The sequence below is a fragment of the Trypanosoma rangeli genome (genome assembly GCF_003719475.1).
Source record: "Trypanosoma rangeli strain AM80 chromosome Unknown Tra_15.4_contig_00104, whole genome shotgun sequence".
Taxonomy (NCBI): Eukaryota; Euglenozoa; class Kinetoplastea; order Trypanosomatida; family Trypanosomatidae; genus Trypanosoma; species Trypanosoma rangeli.
Genome location: NW_021705848.1, coordinates 14905 through 28192, shown reverse-complemented (window position 1 = coordinate 28192; position 13288 = coordinate 14905). Strand labels below are relative to the sequence as shown.

At 47.5% G+C, this 13288-nt stretch overlaps 9 protein-coding genes across 9 annotated transcripts in view, besides 14 other annotated features; all 9 read left to right on the top strand.

Moving 5' to 3' along the window:
- Positions 1-76: 76 nt before the first annotated feature.
- Positions 77-676, top strand: TraAM80_03840 (uncharacterized protein; the record flags this gene model as incomplete). The annotated part of the gene is made up of 1 exon (XM_029380792.1): positions 77-676. One exon carries the CDS (start codon positions 77-79, stop codon positions 674-676), a length of 600 nt encoding a protein of 199 aa, XP_029239376.1.
- Positions 677-1122: 446 nt separating this feature from the next.
- TraAM80_03839 (S-adenosylmethionine synthetase) lies at positions 1123-2307 on the top strand (the record flags this gene model as incomplete). The annotated part of the gene is made up of 1 exon (XM_029380791.1): positions 1123-2307. The coding sequence occupies one exon, from the start codon at positions 1123-1125 to the stop codon at positions 2305-2307; it is 1185 nt and encodes a 394-aa protein (XP_029239375.1).
- A 223-nt stretch (positions 2308-2530) lies between these two features.
- Positions 2531-2549: a microsatellite.
- A 139-nt stretch (positions 2550-2688) lies between these two features.
- Positions 2689-2721: a microsatellite.
- Positions 2722-2725: 4 nt separating this feature from the next.
- Positions 2726-2763: a microsatellite.
- Positions 2764-2821: 58 nt separating this feature from the next.
- On the top strand, positions 2822-3565 carry TraAM80_03838 (S-adenosylmethionine synthetase; the record flags this gene model as incomplete). The annotated part of the gene is made up of 1 exon (XM_029380790.1): positions 2822-3565. One exon carries the CDS (start codon positions 2822-2824, stop codon positions 3563-3565), a length of 744 nt encoding a protein of 247 aa, XP_029239374.1.
- A 140-nt stretch (positions 3566-3705) lies between these two features.
- Positions 3706-5145, top strand: TraAM80_03837 (putative peptide chain release factor 1; the record flags this gene model as incomplete). The annotated part of the gene is made up of 1 exon (XM_029380789.1): positions 3706-5145. The coding sequence occupies one exon, from the start codon at positions 3706-3708 to the stop codon at positions 5143-5145; it is 1440 nt and encodes a 479-aa protein (XP_029239373.1).
- Positions 5146-5275: 130 nt separating this feature from the next.
- Positions 5276-5318: a sequence feature (A-rich).
- A 55-nt stretch (positions 5319-5373) lies between these two features.
- Positions 5374-6900, top strand: TraAM80_03836 (cytochrome P450-like protein; the record flags this gene model as incomplete). The annotated part of the gene is made up of 1 exon (XM_029380788.1): positions 5374-6900. One exon carries the CDS (start codon positions 5374-5376, stop codon positions 6898-6900), a length of 1527 nt encoding a protein of 508 aa, XP_029239372.1.
- A 32-nt stretch (positions 6901-6932) lies between these two features.
- Positions 6933-6949: a microsatellite.
- A 100-nt stretch (positions 6950-7049) lies between these two features.
- Positions 7050-7075: a microsatellite.
- Positions 7076-7754: 679 nt separating this feature from the next.
- Positions 7755-7802: a microsatellite.
- Positions 7803-8174: 372 nt separating this feature from the next.
- TraAM80_03835 (mago nashi-like protein) lies at positions 8175-8672 on the top strand (the record flags this gene model as incomplete). The annotated part of the gene is made up of 1 exon (XM_029380787.1): positions 8175-8672. The coding sequence occupies one exon, from the start codon at positions 8175-8177 to the stop codon at positions 8670-8672; it is 498 nt and encodes a 165-aa protein (XP_029239371.1).
- Positions 8673-8807: 135 nt separating this feature from the next.
- Positions 8808-8831: a microsatellite.
- Positions 8832-8924: 93 nt separating this feature from the next.
- Positions 8925-8958: a microsatellite.
- A 2-nt stretch (positions 8959-8960) lies between these two features.
- Positions 8961-8986: a microsatellite.
- Positions 8987-9057: 71 nt separating this feature from the next.
- TraAM80_03834 (zinc finger-domain protein) lies at positions 9058-9849 on the top strand (the record flags this gene model as incomplete). The annotated part of the gene is made up of 1 exon (XM_029380786.1): positions 9058-9849. The coding sequence occupies one exon, from the start codon at positions 9058-9060 to the stop codon at positions 9847-9849; it is 792 nt and encodes a 263-aa protein (XP_029239370.1).
- A 261-nt stretch (positions 9850-10110) lies between these two features.
- Positions 10111-10149: a microsatellite.
- Position 10150: 1 nt separating this feature from the next.
- Positions 10151-10176: a microsatellite.
- Positions 10177-10240: 64 nt separating this feature from the next.
- Positions 10241-12391, top strand: TraAM80_03833 (putative protein kinase; the record flags this gene model as incomplete). The annotated part of the gene is made up of 1 exon (XM_029380785.1): positions 10241-12391. One exon carries the CDS (start codon positions 10241-10243, stop codon positions 12389-12391), a length of 2151 nt encoding a protein of 716 aa, XP_029239369.1.
- Positions 12392-12574: 183 nt separating this feature from the next.
- Positions 12575-12624: a microsatellite.
- A 251-nt stretch (positions 12625-12875) lies between these two features.
- Positions 12876-12927: a microsatellite.
- Positions 12928-13011: 84 nt separating this feature from the next.
- TraAM80_03832 (40S ribosomal protein S14) overlaps positions 13012-13288 on the top strand; it is a gene marked incomplete at both ends in the record, with an annotated part of 387 nt that continues 110 nt past the window's right edge. Inside the window, one exon of the mRNA XM_029380784.1 lies at positions 13012-13288. This exon is cut by the window's right edge and continues 110 nt beyond it. Within this exon, the coding sequence (XP_029239368.1) occupies positions 13012-13288 (277 nt within the window).

The following is a 13288-nucleotide window of genomic DNA, read 5'->3' as shown; positions in this document are numbered from 1 at the left end:
CTTTTTAAATCTATTTCTTTGTCTTTCTGTGTATGCTTCTGTTTCTTCAGCGTGTAGTTCATGTGCCTGAGGGGCGATGGATGACCTCATCCGTTCCGAGACGGAGTGCAGGAATCACATCGTCGTGGTTGAAAATAGCACGGCTCAGGCTCAGCTATTTTACTTTCTTCGGCTAACAGGGGATCTCATTGGGGAGGTAAAACGGAGCCACTACATCAACATATTGCACGCCGTGTTGAAAAGCCTCCCAACCCTGTGTTTGTATGCACGTTTCCTTGAACGCAAAGAGGCAATGTTGGCGGAATCTGCTGGTGCGCTGCGCAGCAAGCGGGATATAGAGAGCTTGACGAATAGCATTGCGGACTTACTACCGACGCAGTGGGTGGCTCATTCTGGAGAGAAGGCAAACCTGCCACCGAATCTGAGGAAGGCATGCGATACATTTCATCAGGAGCATGCCTTGTTTCGTGTCCAGCTGCTTGCTACGCTTGGCTTGAAGCTTGCTCGAGTACAGAAGGAGTTAGTTTTTGCGGTCCATGCTGAGAGAATTAGAAACTGTGCGCACCTATTTGCCCTCTTTCCCCCTCGCACCCCTATACAAGAGCGAGGTGGGACTCCGGAGCAGAATTATGGACTGGTCGTTAGCGATGGTTGTTTGGTGCCGCATGGCGGGTAGGGGGTGAAGGGGCGCTTTTATCAGGTGCGCGTCATTCAGTCTCGGCTCCCTGCCTTTCCTCGCGTAGGTGCCGGCGATGTTGTCCTTTATATTAATGGCCGTTCAGTGGCTACGCTCGAGGGCGCCCGGTCGGAGTTGCGCGAACACCCCGAGACCCTACAACTTCTTGTTTTACGCAAACAAAGAGTTGTTGTTTCAGTTATCGTCACTCTATAGTCGGATCTTTGCCGCTCCATAGTAGCGGCTTCAGTGACTGTTGACGAGTTTATCTGCGAAGTGTAGATAAACACACAATGAACCGTAAGTCCTTGCAAACGTGTGATCCATGACTCCAGTGCTTCTCCTCTTAAATTATTTTGTTTTTATTTTTCTTCTAAGTTTTATTCTTCTTTGAGGTAGTAGTAGATAGCTTTCGCGTTTCTCTCTCTTCACAATCTACTGGCATCATGTCGGTTCGCGAGATTCTGTTTTCCTCCGAGCACGTAAGTGAGGGCCATCCTGACAAGCTGTGTGATCAAGTGTCAGATGCTGTGCTGGATGCCTGCCTTACAATGGATCCACTCTCCAAGGTGGCGTGTGAAACGTGCTCCAAGACGGGCATGATCATGATTTTTGGTGAGATTACCACGAATGCGGTGCTCGACTACCAGACAGTGGTCCGCGATGCGGTGAAGGAAATTGGGTTCGACGATGGCGAAAAGGGATTGGACTATCGCTCATGTAACCTTTTGGTTGCCATTGAACACCAGTCTCCCGAGATCTGTCAGGGTCTTGGTGATTTTGACGGCGAGGGACTCGGGGCGGGTGACCAGGGCATGATGTTCGGTTACGCAACTGACGAGACGGATACAATGATGCCACTCACCTACGAGTTGTCGCGTGGACTTGCTATGAAGTACAGCGAACTGCGCCGCGATGGGACTCTGCCATGGGCTCGCCCAGACGCGAAGACGCAGGTCACCGTACAATATGAATACGACACGCGTGGCGGTAAGCAACTTCTGACCCCAAAGCGTGTAGCTGTTGTTCTTATTTCTGCCCAACACGATGCTGATGTGACAAATGAGACGCTCCGCAAGGACCTTATGGAGAAGGTGATCAAAACCGTGATCCCCGCCAAGATGCTTGACGCCGATACAAAGTACCACCTTAATCCTTCCGGTAGTTTTGTGATTGGCGGTCCCCACGGTGATGCTGGTCTCACCGGCCGCAAAATCATTGTTGACACCTATGGTGGTTGGGGTGCTCACGGCGGTGGCGCCTTTTCCGGAAAGGACCCCTCAAAGGTTGACCGCTCGGCTGCCTATGCTGCCCGCTGGATCGCCAAGTCGCTTGTCACAGCAGGCCTTGCCCGTCGTTGTCTTGTGCAACTGGCGTACGCTATTGGTATTGCGGAGCCACTGAACATTCACATTGAGACCTACGGCACAGGCAAGTACGATGATGGACGCATTTTAGATATTGTGAAGAAGAACTTTCAGCTCCGCCCGTACGACATTATTAAGCAGCTGGATCTTCGTCGGCCCATATACCATATGACCTCTCGATTCGGTCATTTTGGCCGTGAAGACAAGAGCGGCAAAGGTGGATTTACGTGGGAGATTCCTAAGAAGCTTGACGAGTCATGCTAAGGAATGGTGGGAAGAAAAAGAAAAAAAAAAGATGGTAACATCTTGCAATGGGTAACAATGCAGTTATATATCTTTTTCTTTTAATTATTTGTGACAGTACCTGTCATTTACTGTTTCTTTTTCTGTGCTATCTTCTCTGGGATGAGTTCCCCTAGCTTTTCCTTTGGCCTTTGTGGGTGTTGCATGGTAACAGGCATTCCTCACTAGGTTAACCTAAGCCATTTAATAATAAAAATAATAATGGAGTCCCGTGCTATTTGGGATAATAATGCGGACTATGTGTGAGATGCGTGAATTTGATTTTCATTCAGTTGGTCTTTTATTGGGAGTTTGCTTGATTTCGCTTGTGCGGGTGGGGGTTTGCTGCGCGGTCTCGTGCACTTCCTTTTCGTTTCTTTTCTTTTTTTTCTTGTCGCTTTGTGTGCGTGTGTGTGTGTGTGCGTGTGTGCGTGTGTGTATCGTGGTGACATTGGCATTGGAAGGGGGAGTTGTTTGGGCAGTAGTGGGTACCAATATGCTTTCTTCGTGTATTAGACGGCAAGCGGATCGTCGTACTCGCCATCATATGATGGTTGAGGGCCAGATCAATCCGCGTGAGTGGATGAACTGGCATCCGAAGGAGTATCAGCCATGGTACTTTGATCGCCATAAGTTCCTTTATGAGCGGCAGCAGTATGCACATTTCCATCACCTGCTGTGTCACCAGGTCTTTCTTAAAGACATGCTTCAGTTGGTGCAGCAACCAGAGCCGTATACGTACATTATCGATTGTAGGACTTCCCCGCTAAAGATGCATCGTTGGGTGCCTCATAGCTGGTGGTTGCCGAGGGATGAGGTGGAGTACGCGCTTCAACTTACCCCGGACGAGTTTGCTGACATGTATGGGTTTCACAAACCACGCAAGTCTGATGACGTTATCCTGGTCTCCCACAACGGCCTTTACTCTGAACAGGCAGGCTGGGAGTGGAGGAAGCAATTTTACCAGCACGTTTACAATTACCGTGGCGGAACAAATGAACTCTTTGGAGAACACTACAACGACATCGCGTTAAAGGATACTCTTCCACCCTGGAAGGGGCCGTTCCCACAGAGTGGCATCTTTGTAGATAAGTGGAGTAAGCGAAAGGTCTTGACCCGAACAGGACCATTTGACCGCCAGTACGAGATGCAGGATTTTGCGCTTCCAGATTTGGAGCTGGAGAAACCACGGCACCCAGAGGAGGGCCCCCGGCAGAACATGCCGTACGGTCTTCAGTAAATTGGATGATTGGGTGTTTGAGTCGTGGTTTTATTTTTTTCACCCTTGTTTTAACAAAAAGAAAAAAAAAGACGCGCTTTTCGGTGGCCACTCTTAATGTATGCTCTATTGGGTCCTGTTTCCGCTTTTTGTCGTAGGTGATGATGACGAGGTTCTGGATGGCAGGCGGCAATGCACTGAGTCGGTTGCTGCCGGCCTTGCATCTGCGGATGTGCAGCTCCACAGGGGGTGTGGGCTCCCGCAAAGAGTCCCCAGTAGGTTCTGCGTATGACGTTGAACAAAAATTTGAACAACGCGAGAGTCGCAGACGATACTCCGCTGCGAACACATCAGGGCGGTCAAAGTATATCAGAGACATCATTGCCTCTCTAAAGTCTCAACCCAAGGCGGAGATGGCTGCGATATTTGACAAGTTACACCCTCGAGATAAACTTGACATATTACGCATGCTTGGCCGGCGCTCTGCACGACGCGCTGCGGGCCTGCCCACATACCGCAGTCATATCTTTGAGAGACGTTACTTCTTTAGGGAGGAAGATCTATGCGAGCAAAGCACGCTTGGTCGTGGTCCCGGCGGTCAGGCAACGAACCGAAGAATGCAGACGGCTATAGTAAAGCATAAGCCAACAGGGATCGTCGTAAAGTTTAGCAAGTTTCCTTCCTACTGGCTCAATCGGAGAGCCGCGCGGGAGATCCTGAATTTTCGCCTTGAGGAGCACCTTTTAGGTCCAAGGTCGAGAATAGTTCGCAGTAAACAACGGGAGGAGGCACGACGCTTGCGCCATGTTCAAGCAAGGGAGAGAATGGTGGAAAGGGGTAGAATTAGTTCGGCTAAGATGTCGCAGCAGCGTGGGTTTCATGCAGTTCTTACAAATGTGCAGCCTTTTCCTTTCGCTGTGCTGCTGCAACTTGGACCCGGTTATATGGATCATACCCTCTTTATATCAGACCTTTTTGAGGGCGAATGCAATCGATGGTGGCCTTTGCTTGCAACGGCATTTGCCCATTTAAATAAAGGTGTCTCTCAAAACGGGAGTGACATTAACGAGGATAGTACTGAGATGGAAAACTTAAAGGTACCGGAATTGTTCCGTTACTTGTTTCCGGTTGTCCCCTTTTCCTCACTGCCACCAACATCGGTTGAAAAATACGAGTGGAGTGAGGTTGAAAAGTGTGCTGCTGACGAGGTCGCCTTGCAGAATGTGTTGCGTGCGCTTCGTTGCTTTGTTGAACTTTTTGGTCTGCACTTGCTGGAGGGACCGTTGCACGACGGCGGCGGTCACAGTACCCTTGTTCTTATTAAGGATGGTCTAAATTGGGTCGAGTTCAAAGGACGTATGGTGGCGTCCAATGATCGGATGACTCCTCTCGCCCTCACCTGCTTTTCACATGTGGTGCTGAGCCTTACACAACTGCGGCGTGCAGGGGAGGCGAATGCCATTGTGGCATTCTTTTTACACGAGGCAAAAGCTGGTGTGAGGTGCCAGTGGGCAGCACATGGCTGGAATAAAATGCGTCATGTGAGAAGGCGTTATGAGTTGCTTCAACAGCAGAAGAGTGGCCAAGCCGGAGTTTGTTGAAATTGTGGTCTACTTTGAAGTTTTCGTCTAACACCTCTCCTTTCTTCCTTCCTATTTTTCTTTTCTGTTTCTATCCTTTAATTACTTTTCCTCTTTACGATGGGACTTGTTGTACACATTCTCAAACCATTTTTATTTTTATTTGGTTTGCTTTAGTTTTTGCTTCGTTTTGTAGTTCACTCGACACGCCTTCAAACACTATATCCAATTGCATTTGCCAGTGCCGCAATGGCCGTGTTTAACACTGTGCTGGGGGTACATATGCCGCATCTCGTTGAGGTTGCCCTTCTTGTGTTTATGGTGTACGGCCTGGCGTGCCTTGTGACGATGCTCTACTTTGCCACTAAACACAAATTCTCTGCACCAGGCCCGATGTTTGTGACACCACTTCTCGGTGGGTTGGGCATGATGATAAGGGACCCCTTCACATTTTGGGAGAAGCAGCGCTTCTACAGCCCGAATGGGTACAGCTGGCAAGCAATTCTGACTCAGTTTGTCCTTTTTGTCACTAACGCTGACTTGTGCCATAAAATATTCGCCACCAACAGTGAAGGTACGCTGTCTCTTCAGCTGCACCCTAACGGGAGGGTTATTCTTGGAGACAACAACATAGCCTTCCAAAGCGGCCCACAACACAAGGCCCTTCGTGCCAGCTTCATGAACCTTTTCACGACAAAAGCGCTTTCTTTGTATTTACCCATTCAGGAACGCCTTATTCGCGAGCATTTGGCAGAGTGGGTGAGGAAATACCCCTTTGGAGGCAAACCTGAGGAGATGCGAAACCACATACGTGAAATGAACTGCAAAACTTCCCAAACAATCTTTCTTGGCGAGCATCTTCACAATTGTGAGGAGTTTACTCGTAACTACAATGTTATAACGGTTGGATTTCTTTCTCTCCCCATCTACTTTCCTGGAACAGCCCTGTACAAGGCGGTTCATGCGCGGAAAAAGGTGGTGGATGAGCTAACAGCGGCTGTCGGTCGGAGCAAGGCTCACATGTCCCTTCCCGATGCGGAGGCCCACTGTTTGCTTGATTTTTGGTCTGCGACGATACTGGAGATCATGAAGGCTTCTGCGGATGGGGGTGAGGATCCACCGCCGTTTACGTCTGACCACGCAATGGCGGATACAATGTTGGATTTTTTGTTTGCCTCACAGGATGCATCCACCGCAAGTCTCACTATGATCACCGCCACAATGGCTGATCGGCCCGATATTTTGGAACGAGTTCGTCAGGAGCAAGAAAGGTTGCGTGTGGGGGACGAGCCTTTAACGAATGATGTGGTACAAGAAATGGCTTTTACCAGGCAATGTGTTTTGGAGCAGCTCCGTCTATTTCCTCCTGCACCAATGGTGCCCATGAAGGCCCATTCCGATTTTGTCATTGACGATCATTACACGGTGCCCAAAGGCAGCCTGGTTATTCCATCCCTTGTGGGGGCTTGCCGTGGAGGGTTTACAAACCCCAACCAATACGATCCAGATCGCATGGGACCTGAACGCCAAGAGGATCGAAAATTCTCCAAACACTTCATTCCTTTTGGTGTTGGCCCACATCGGTGCGTTGGCTACAATTACGCCATTAATCACATTACGATTTATTTGGCAACCATTGCCCAACTGGCTGAGTGGAAGCGAACACGCACCCCGAGATCAGACGAGGTGCTTTACCTGCCTACCCTCTACCCACGTGACTGCCTCTGCACCTGGAGGTACCGTGAGAGCATGGGGACAAAAGAACAAGGTGTGTAGACCTCCTTTTTTTTTTTACTTAGGGGTGTAAGTTTTTTTTTTTTTTTTTGCTAGTTGTTTAAATTTCAATCCATCAGTATTTGTGTATTGTATTGTGAGTTGTATATGAACTGAATTTGAGGGGCCAATACATCTCTGAATGTGAAATTGTGGGGGGGGGGTGGTGGTGGTGGTGCAACACAACAACAAGAACAATAGCACGCACGAAAGAAAAAATGTAGTGGGTTGTGGCAGCAGTTTTGAGCGTCGTCCTTCTCGCTGGCATGGTTATGTGTGAGTACGTATGGAAATATGTAGGGATGCGCATCTTTGTTTGTGTGACATCCAGAAGGGGTGTTCATGAAGTAGACACGTGCGCTAAGGTGTGGTCAGGTGAGGCAAGGTAGATGCCAAGTTTTTTTTTTTTATAAAAAATAATATTTTCTTGGGCTTGATTCTTCCTGTATTGATTAACGTTGTTTTTTGTTTTTTAAGGAATCCGCGTTGAAGGAGAGTGAAAGGAGCTCATCATTTATTTTGTGTCATCCCAACTCAGTCTCCTCCCATTACTACTGATGCACTTAATGCGGGAGGTGCCTTTGACTGTTGTGGGCCTTATTTAAAGAGTTACACATTGTCAGTTGACGACGAGACTCCGGTTGTCACAAATTGTCTTTTTTGAATTTGTTTTATTGGCTCATAAGAGGCGGAGCTCATGTGAGGCTGTGGAGGACTTGGACTTATTGAACTACACTGTGCGGCCTCTCTCTCTTGCGCCCTCCAACTTAGTTGGAACAGGGGGTAACTTCTCATTCTGGCGAATAAGTTGGTTTTTTGTCGTTGCTGTTGTTGAGGGACTTGGGGAAACACACACGAAAGAGAAAGTAAAAGTAAAACAAAATAAAACAAGACAAAAAAAAAGAGACACGTCTGGAGTGGAGGAGGGCATGCGCTGGATTGAAGTAATAAAAGCAGAAACAAATAAAACAAAGGAAAACTATGTACGTAATACAAAAAAAAATGTGGGAAACGGGCGGGGGTTCATGGTGTACGTTTGTGTTTAATATTGGCCGTGTTGGGAATTTCAATTTTAGGACGCCCATTCAAGCCTGTGTTTACATGCTGCATGCGGACACACTATGGAAGCTTGACTCGTTTCTCTTGTTATGGCTTTTGCATTTCGGATGTTTTTTATTTGTTCTCTACTTCAACTCCTTTTTATTTTATTTTATTGCTGCGCTTGCTCCGATACGTATGCTTCGGTGTCGCTTAGTTTGGTTGTGCACTAGGAACCAATGAGGACCGAGATGCAGGCTGAGGAGGCGGTGATGCTGGTGCCTGAAGAGACGATGGAGTCGCACTTGTACCACATTCGCTACTTTGCCGGACACACGGGGCGCTACGGTAACGAATTTTTGGAATTTGACATCCGCGACGATGGAACGCTGAAGTACGGCAACAACAGTCGCTACCGGAATGAGAACATTATCAAGAAGCAGGCCCGTGTGTCTCCTGCGGTGTTAGAGGAGATCAAGCGGATCATCATCACCTCAGCAGTTCTTGAGAGCGACGACGAGAGGTGGCCACAGCCTGACAGGAACGGGCGACAGGAGCTGGAGATTCACTTGGGGAACACACACATCTCCTTGGTGACGAACAAAATTACTTCGATAAGTGAGGTGGAGAAGGCTGACGACTCAAAGGGGCTTGAGACGTTCTATTACTTTGTGCGTGACATCAAGTCGTTGGTGTTGGCCCTTGTGTCACTCCATTTTAAGATAAAGGCTTGCTAACTTGTGACACTGTGAGCGCGGGCACGTAAATCACGGGAATCGCTCTTTTGAGGGCGGAGGCAGAGGGAAAATTGCAGTCTTCGTGTGATGTTTTTGTTTCTTGATCTCGTTATTCAAGTGTACCCTCACACTTGACCGCCTTCTCCTCCTCCTCCTCCTTTTCGCCTCGTTTCCTTTTAGATGTTGCCGTCTACTTAGTTGTTGTTGTTTTTTGTTTATTGTCGATTCTCTTCACTTTCGTGTGCAGACGACATTTTTATTTATAATTTTTATATTTATTTTTTATGCTTATTATTATTATTATTATTATTATTTTTGTAATTTGCGCCTGTGGGTCTAATCCCTGTCTTTCTGGTCGCTTTCCTATTTATTAGTTTGCAGTGGAATGTCATTTTCTGTTCGAGCCGTCAATTCCCCATCGTCACAGAGAAGTTCGGCTTCTCAGGCGTACGTGTCGCCGAAGATGCCTCCGCAAACAGTCATGCGCCTAAATATGCCATCGTTTTCTCTTTCTACCGCGGAGGACACGCTGAACAACGGCAATCTTAGCTTTATTACGAAGAAGATTGGAACCAATCCGACGCGGTACAAGACAGTGATATGCCGTAACTGGGAGGCAGGGAGCTGCAACTTCAAGGGATGCACGTTCGCCCACGGTGTTGAGGAACTTCGTGCCCCAATGCGTGTTGAATGCTACGGAAGTTCCAATCTGCATCCACATGCCACTGCACAGGGAAAGACACCACCCCAGTATTCTACGGCGTTGCCGGGGTCTCTGGGTTCGCCACGGATTGAACAATTATTGGAGATGTTATACGCGGAGGTGATCCGTGACCGAGACCTTGTGACGGTACATGTGGAGGCCAATCGCACTCTTGAGTCACTGCTAAGGAAGGAACAAGCACTCCATGACGAGACGCGGGCTCAATTAGAAGCTGAGAGAACAAAAGCTAATGAGCTTATGCGAATGGTACTGCAAACTAGCGAAGAACTAAAAATGTTTCTCGACTCTCGTACAACTACCGAAAAACAGCGTGATCGCATTGCGGTACTATTGAATAAACTGATATTTATTGTTCCTCAGTGCGATAATGCTAGGAATAAAGAGAAAGAAGAGAATAGAGTGGAAGAACTGCTTAGGGCACTGCAACAATGCCAGAAATCCGCAGACGCCTAGGGAATTATTGCCCTCCGGTATCCCTGTGATTGGGTATAATAATAGGCTGGTTGTGTGCTTTTGTTTAGTTTAGTTGCTGCTGTTTTTTTCCATTTCTCTTTGCTTTGGATTTGTTTCTGTGCCACTCATTCTGTAACGAGGGAGAGTGACTGAACCGTTGACAGCTACCTTGTACACCAATACATAACTTGCATGTCCGCGCCTGCACATGAGGAATAACAAACATATTGATTAACTCATGCATGTTTCTTTTTGAAATGTTATATATATATGTATATATATATATATATATATATATATTTGTATTTGTGCGTGTGTGTGTGTGTGCGATAGCGATGATCATGTTTACTTCCATTCTAATTTTCTGGCGGACGCAGGTGAAGTGAGGGGAATGCCGAAGTCCACTAAAAAAAACAAAGGAGGGCATACCAAAAAAAATGGAAAGTTTGACCCTCACAAACGGAATGCGAAACACATAGATCCTTCTGCCACCAATGAAGTGGAGGCATCCATCAATCCTGTGGCAGAGGTGGTGGAAGCCCTGGAGGAGTCCGTGGAGCAGCAGCCCTTTCCCAAAACGCAAGGGAAAAAATCGAATAAATCCCAGACCCAAAATATTGGAGGCGTTACACTTAAACCTGGCATGACTGTGGCGCAGGCACACAAGATAGCAAATAAGGTTCATAAGCAGCAGCCGTTAAAAAATATACCTGATCGCTCCTTTGAGGAGGAAGAGGAAGGATACGAGGAGGAGGAGGATGACCACGGTGACAGCGCTGAAGACTACAGTGATACAGCCAATGAACGTTCAACAGACTACCGTAAAGGAGGCTACCATCCCGTGGTGGTCGGTGAGGTGTATCATGATCAATATCGGGTAGTCAAAAAGCTTGGTTGGGGATATTTTTCTACGGTGTGGCTTGTGTGGGACTACGTCACAAAGCGGTATCAGGCTTTGAAGGTGCAAAAATCGGCCAAACACTACACTGAAGCCGCATACGACGAGATTAAACTATTGGGAGAAATTATGTCTTCAGATCCGGATAAGACTCGGTGTTGTGCTCGGTTAAATGACTACTTTGAACACACTGGCCCCAATGGAGTTCATGTGTGCATGATATTTGACGTTTACGGTGAGGATCTGCTTTCTCTTATTAGTAGATATGAGTATCGTGGTGTCCCCTTGCCCATCGTCAAGTGTATTTCTCGACAACTGCTCGTGGGGTTGGAACATTTACACTCCTTGAAGATTATTCACACTGACTTGAAACCGGAAAATGTACTGCTTTCCTCCCCAAAACATGCGATAATATCCTTTATGAAACGTTATCACCCCCCACCATTAACTCAGCGTCTGCGTCTGGTTGAGCGTGATCCAAAGACGATGACAAAATCGCAGCGCCGACGATACTACAAAAAAATTAAGACGATTGAACAAAATGACAACGCAAAGGAAAACGTTCCTGTGGAGGAACATCACCATGAGAATGCGAGACTGCCGAGTAATTCCACGGAGCAAAGCCCAGAAGAGCGTGCAGAAGTGCTTTCAGCAAGTGATACCGACTCTGACTGGGAGATTGAACGCCTGCACCACGTTGTTTTGGCCGACTTTGGTAATAGCTGTTGGACGTACCGGCAGTTCACAGATGAGGTGCAAACACGCCAGTACCGTTGTCCAGAGGTGATTCTTGGGGAACCATATTCTACTCCAATAGATTTGTGGTCAGCCGCGTGCCTTATTTTTGAGCTGATCACAGGTGAGTTTCTTTTTGATCCACGAAAGGGAGATAATTATTCACGGGACGAGGATCATTTGGCCCTAATGACTGAGCTTCTGGGTGAACTACCAGAGAGCATGCGTCTAGGAGACGGCAAGTATCGGTCTCAGTTTTACAACTCACGTGGCGCACTGCGTAACATTAAGGATCTCAATTTTTGGTACCTGGATGATGTCCTCCACCGCAAGCACAAGTTTACTCAAAAAAAGGCAGGAGAAATTGCGGAGTTTCTTCTCCCAATGCTCGAGTTTGATCCGCAGGAGAGAGCAACTGCGACGGAAATGCTTGCGAACTTCGAACACTTTTTCGAAATTAAGGAGGATGACTATGCACCATTTTGTTTTGTCCCTTCAGACGCCGAGCGTGAACCTGTTGAGGGAAACACAAGTGATGGGGAGGAGTCAGAAACTTCCGGTGACTTCAACGATGCGGACGATGAGGATGACGATACTTCCTTTGAGGAGGCAGAAGAAAATAAGGGTGAAGACAACGAGATGGACCTTGCCCAATTTTGGACTGAACATCCACTTCTTGCAAAGGAGTTCTTGGAGAAGCGTGGGCTTGCTTGGCTAGACATTCATGCTGTGCTTGAGGGGAAGAGGCTTGGGGATCCGGCACTGCACGAGTCTGCAGTCGAGGTTATTCGTCTTCTTTCAGATGAAGCAGATGACAATAGAGGCGATCAACAACAGGGCACAGAGGATGATACAACCTCCTGCACGGAGGAGCTCAGAGGTGGTATCAGTGGACCAGGCAACCATTGAGGTGGTGGCTACATGCTTCGCTCCCACTGTTGTCACTGGGCCCAATGATGAGAGTAAAGCGAGGAAGGAGAAATCACCTCGAAAGAACAGAGGAGAGGGGGAGAAAAAGGTGTTGAACGAGAAGAATCGTAGATGTGGACCAGAAGAAAGGAGGATAAAAAAAAGGGGGTGGGAAGAGAGCGTCAATCAACCAACCAACCAACCAGCCAAACAAACAAACAAAACAAAAACAAGAAGAGCAAGATGGAAGTTGTTGTTTCTTTTTTCTTCTTAGTGGTGCAACCTTCTTCCTCTCAATGTGTTTTGTTGTGTTTGTGTTTCAGGTTAATAAAAGAAGGTGATAAGAGCTGGCATAAACATATCTATAGATGTTGATATGTTTGTGTGTGTAGTTGGCTCGCGCTTCTTCAAATCCAATCTGCCAGTCTTTTTGTTATTATTATTGCCATGATCGTTGGTGGTGCGGATTGTCTTTTGTGCGCATTTGTGTTGTTGTTTTTTTCTTTTTTTTACTCGTGTTGTTGTTGGTTGTTTTGCCTGGCGCACGGATTTTTCCGTTTTTTTTTTGTTTGTTTTTGTTTGTTTGTTTTTGATGTTTTACACCGTAGCGTTTTATAGGTATGTCGAAGAAGCAGGAAGCGAAGTTCTACGGCTCCAGCGCCGCAAAGGACGAGCTGGTGTACGGCGTTGTGCACGTCTATGCGTCCTTCAACGACACATTTGTTCATGTGACGGATATGTCGGGTCGCGAAACCTTCTGTAAGGTTACCGGTGGTATGAAGGTGAAGGCGGATCGTGACGAGAGCTCTCCCTACGCTGCCATGATGGCCGCTCAAGACGTTGTAGCGCGCTGCAAGGAGTGCGGCATTAACGCGTTGCACGTTAAGATGCGCGCCA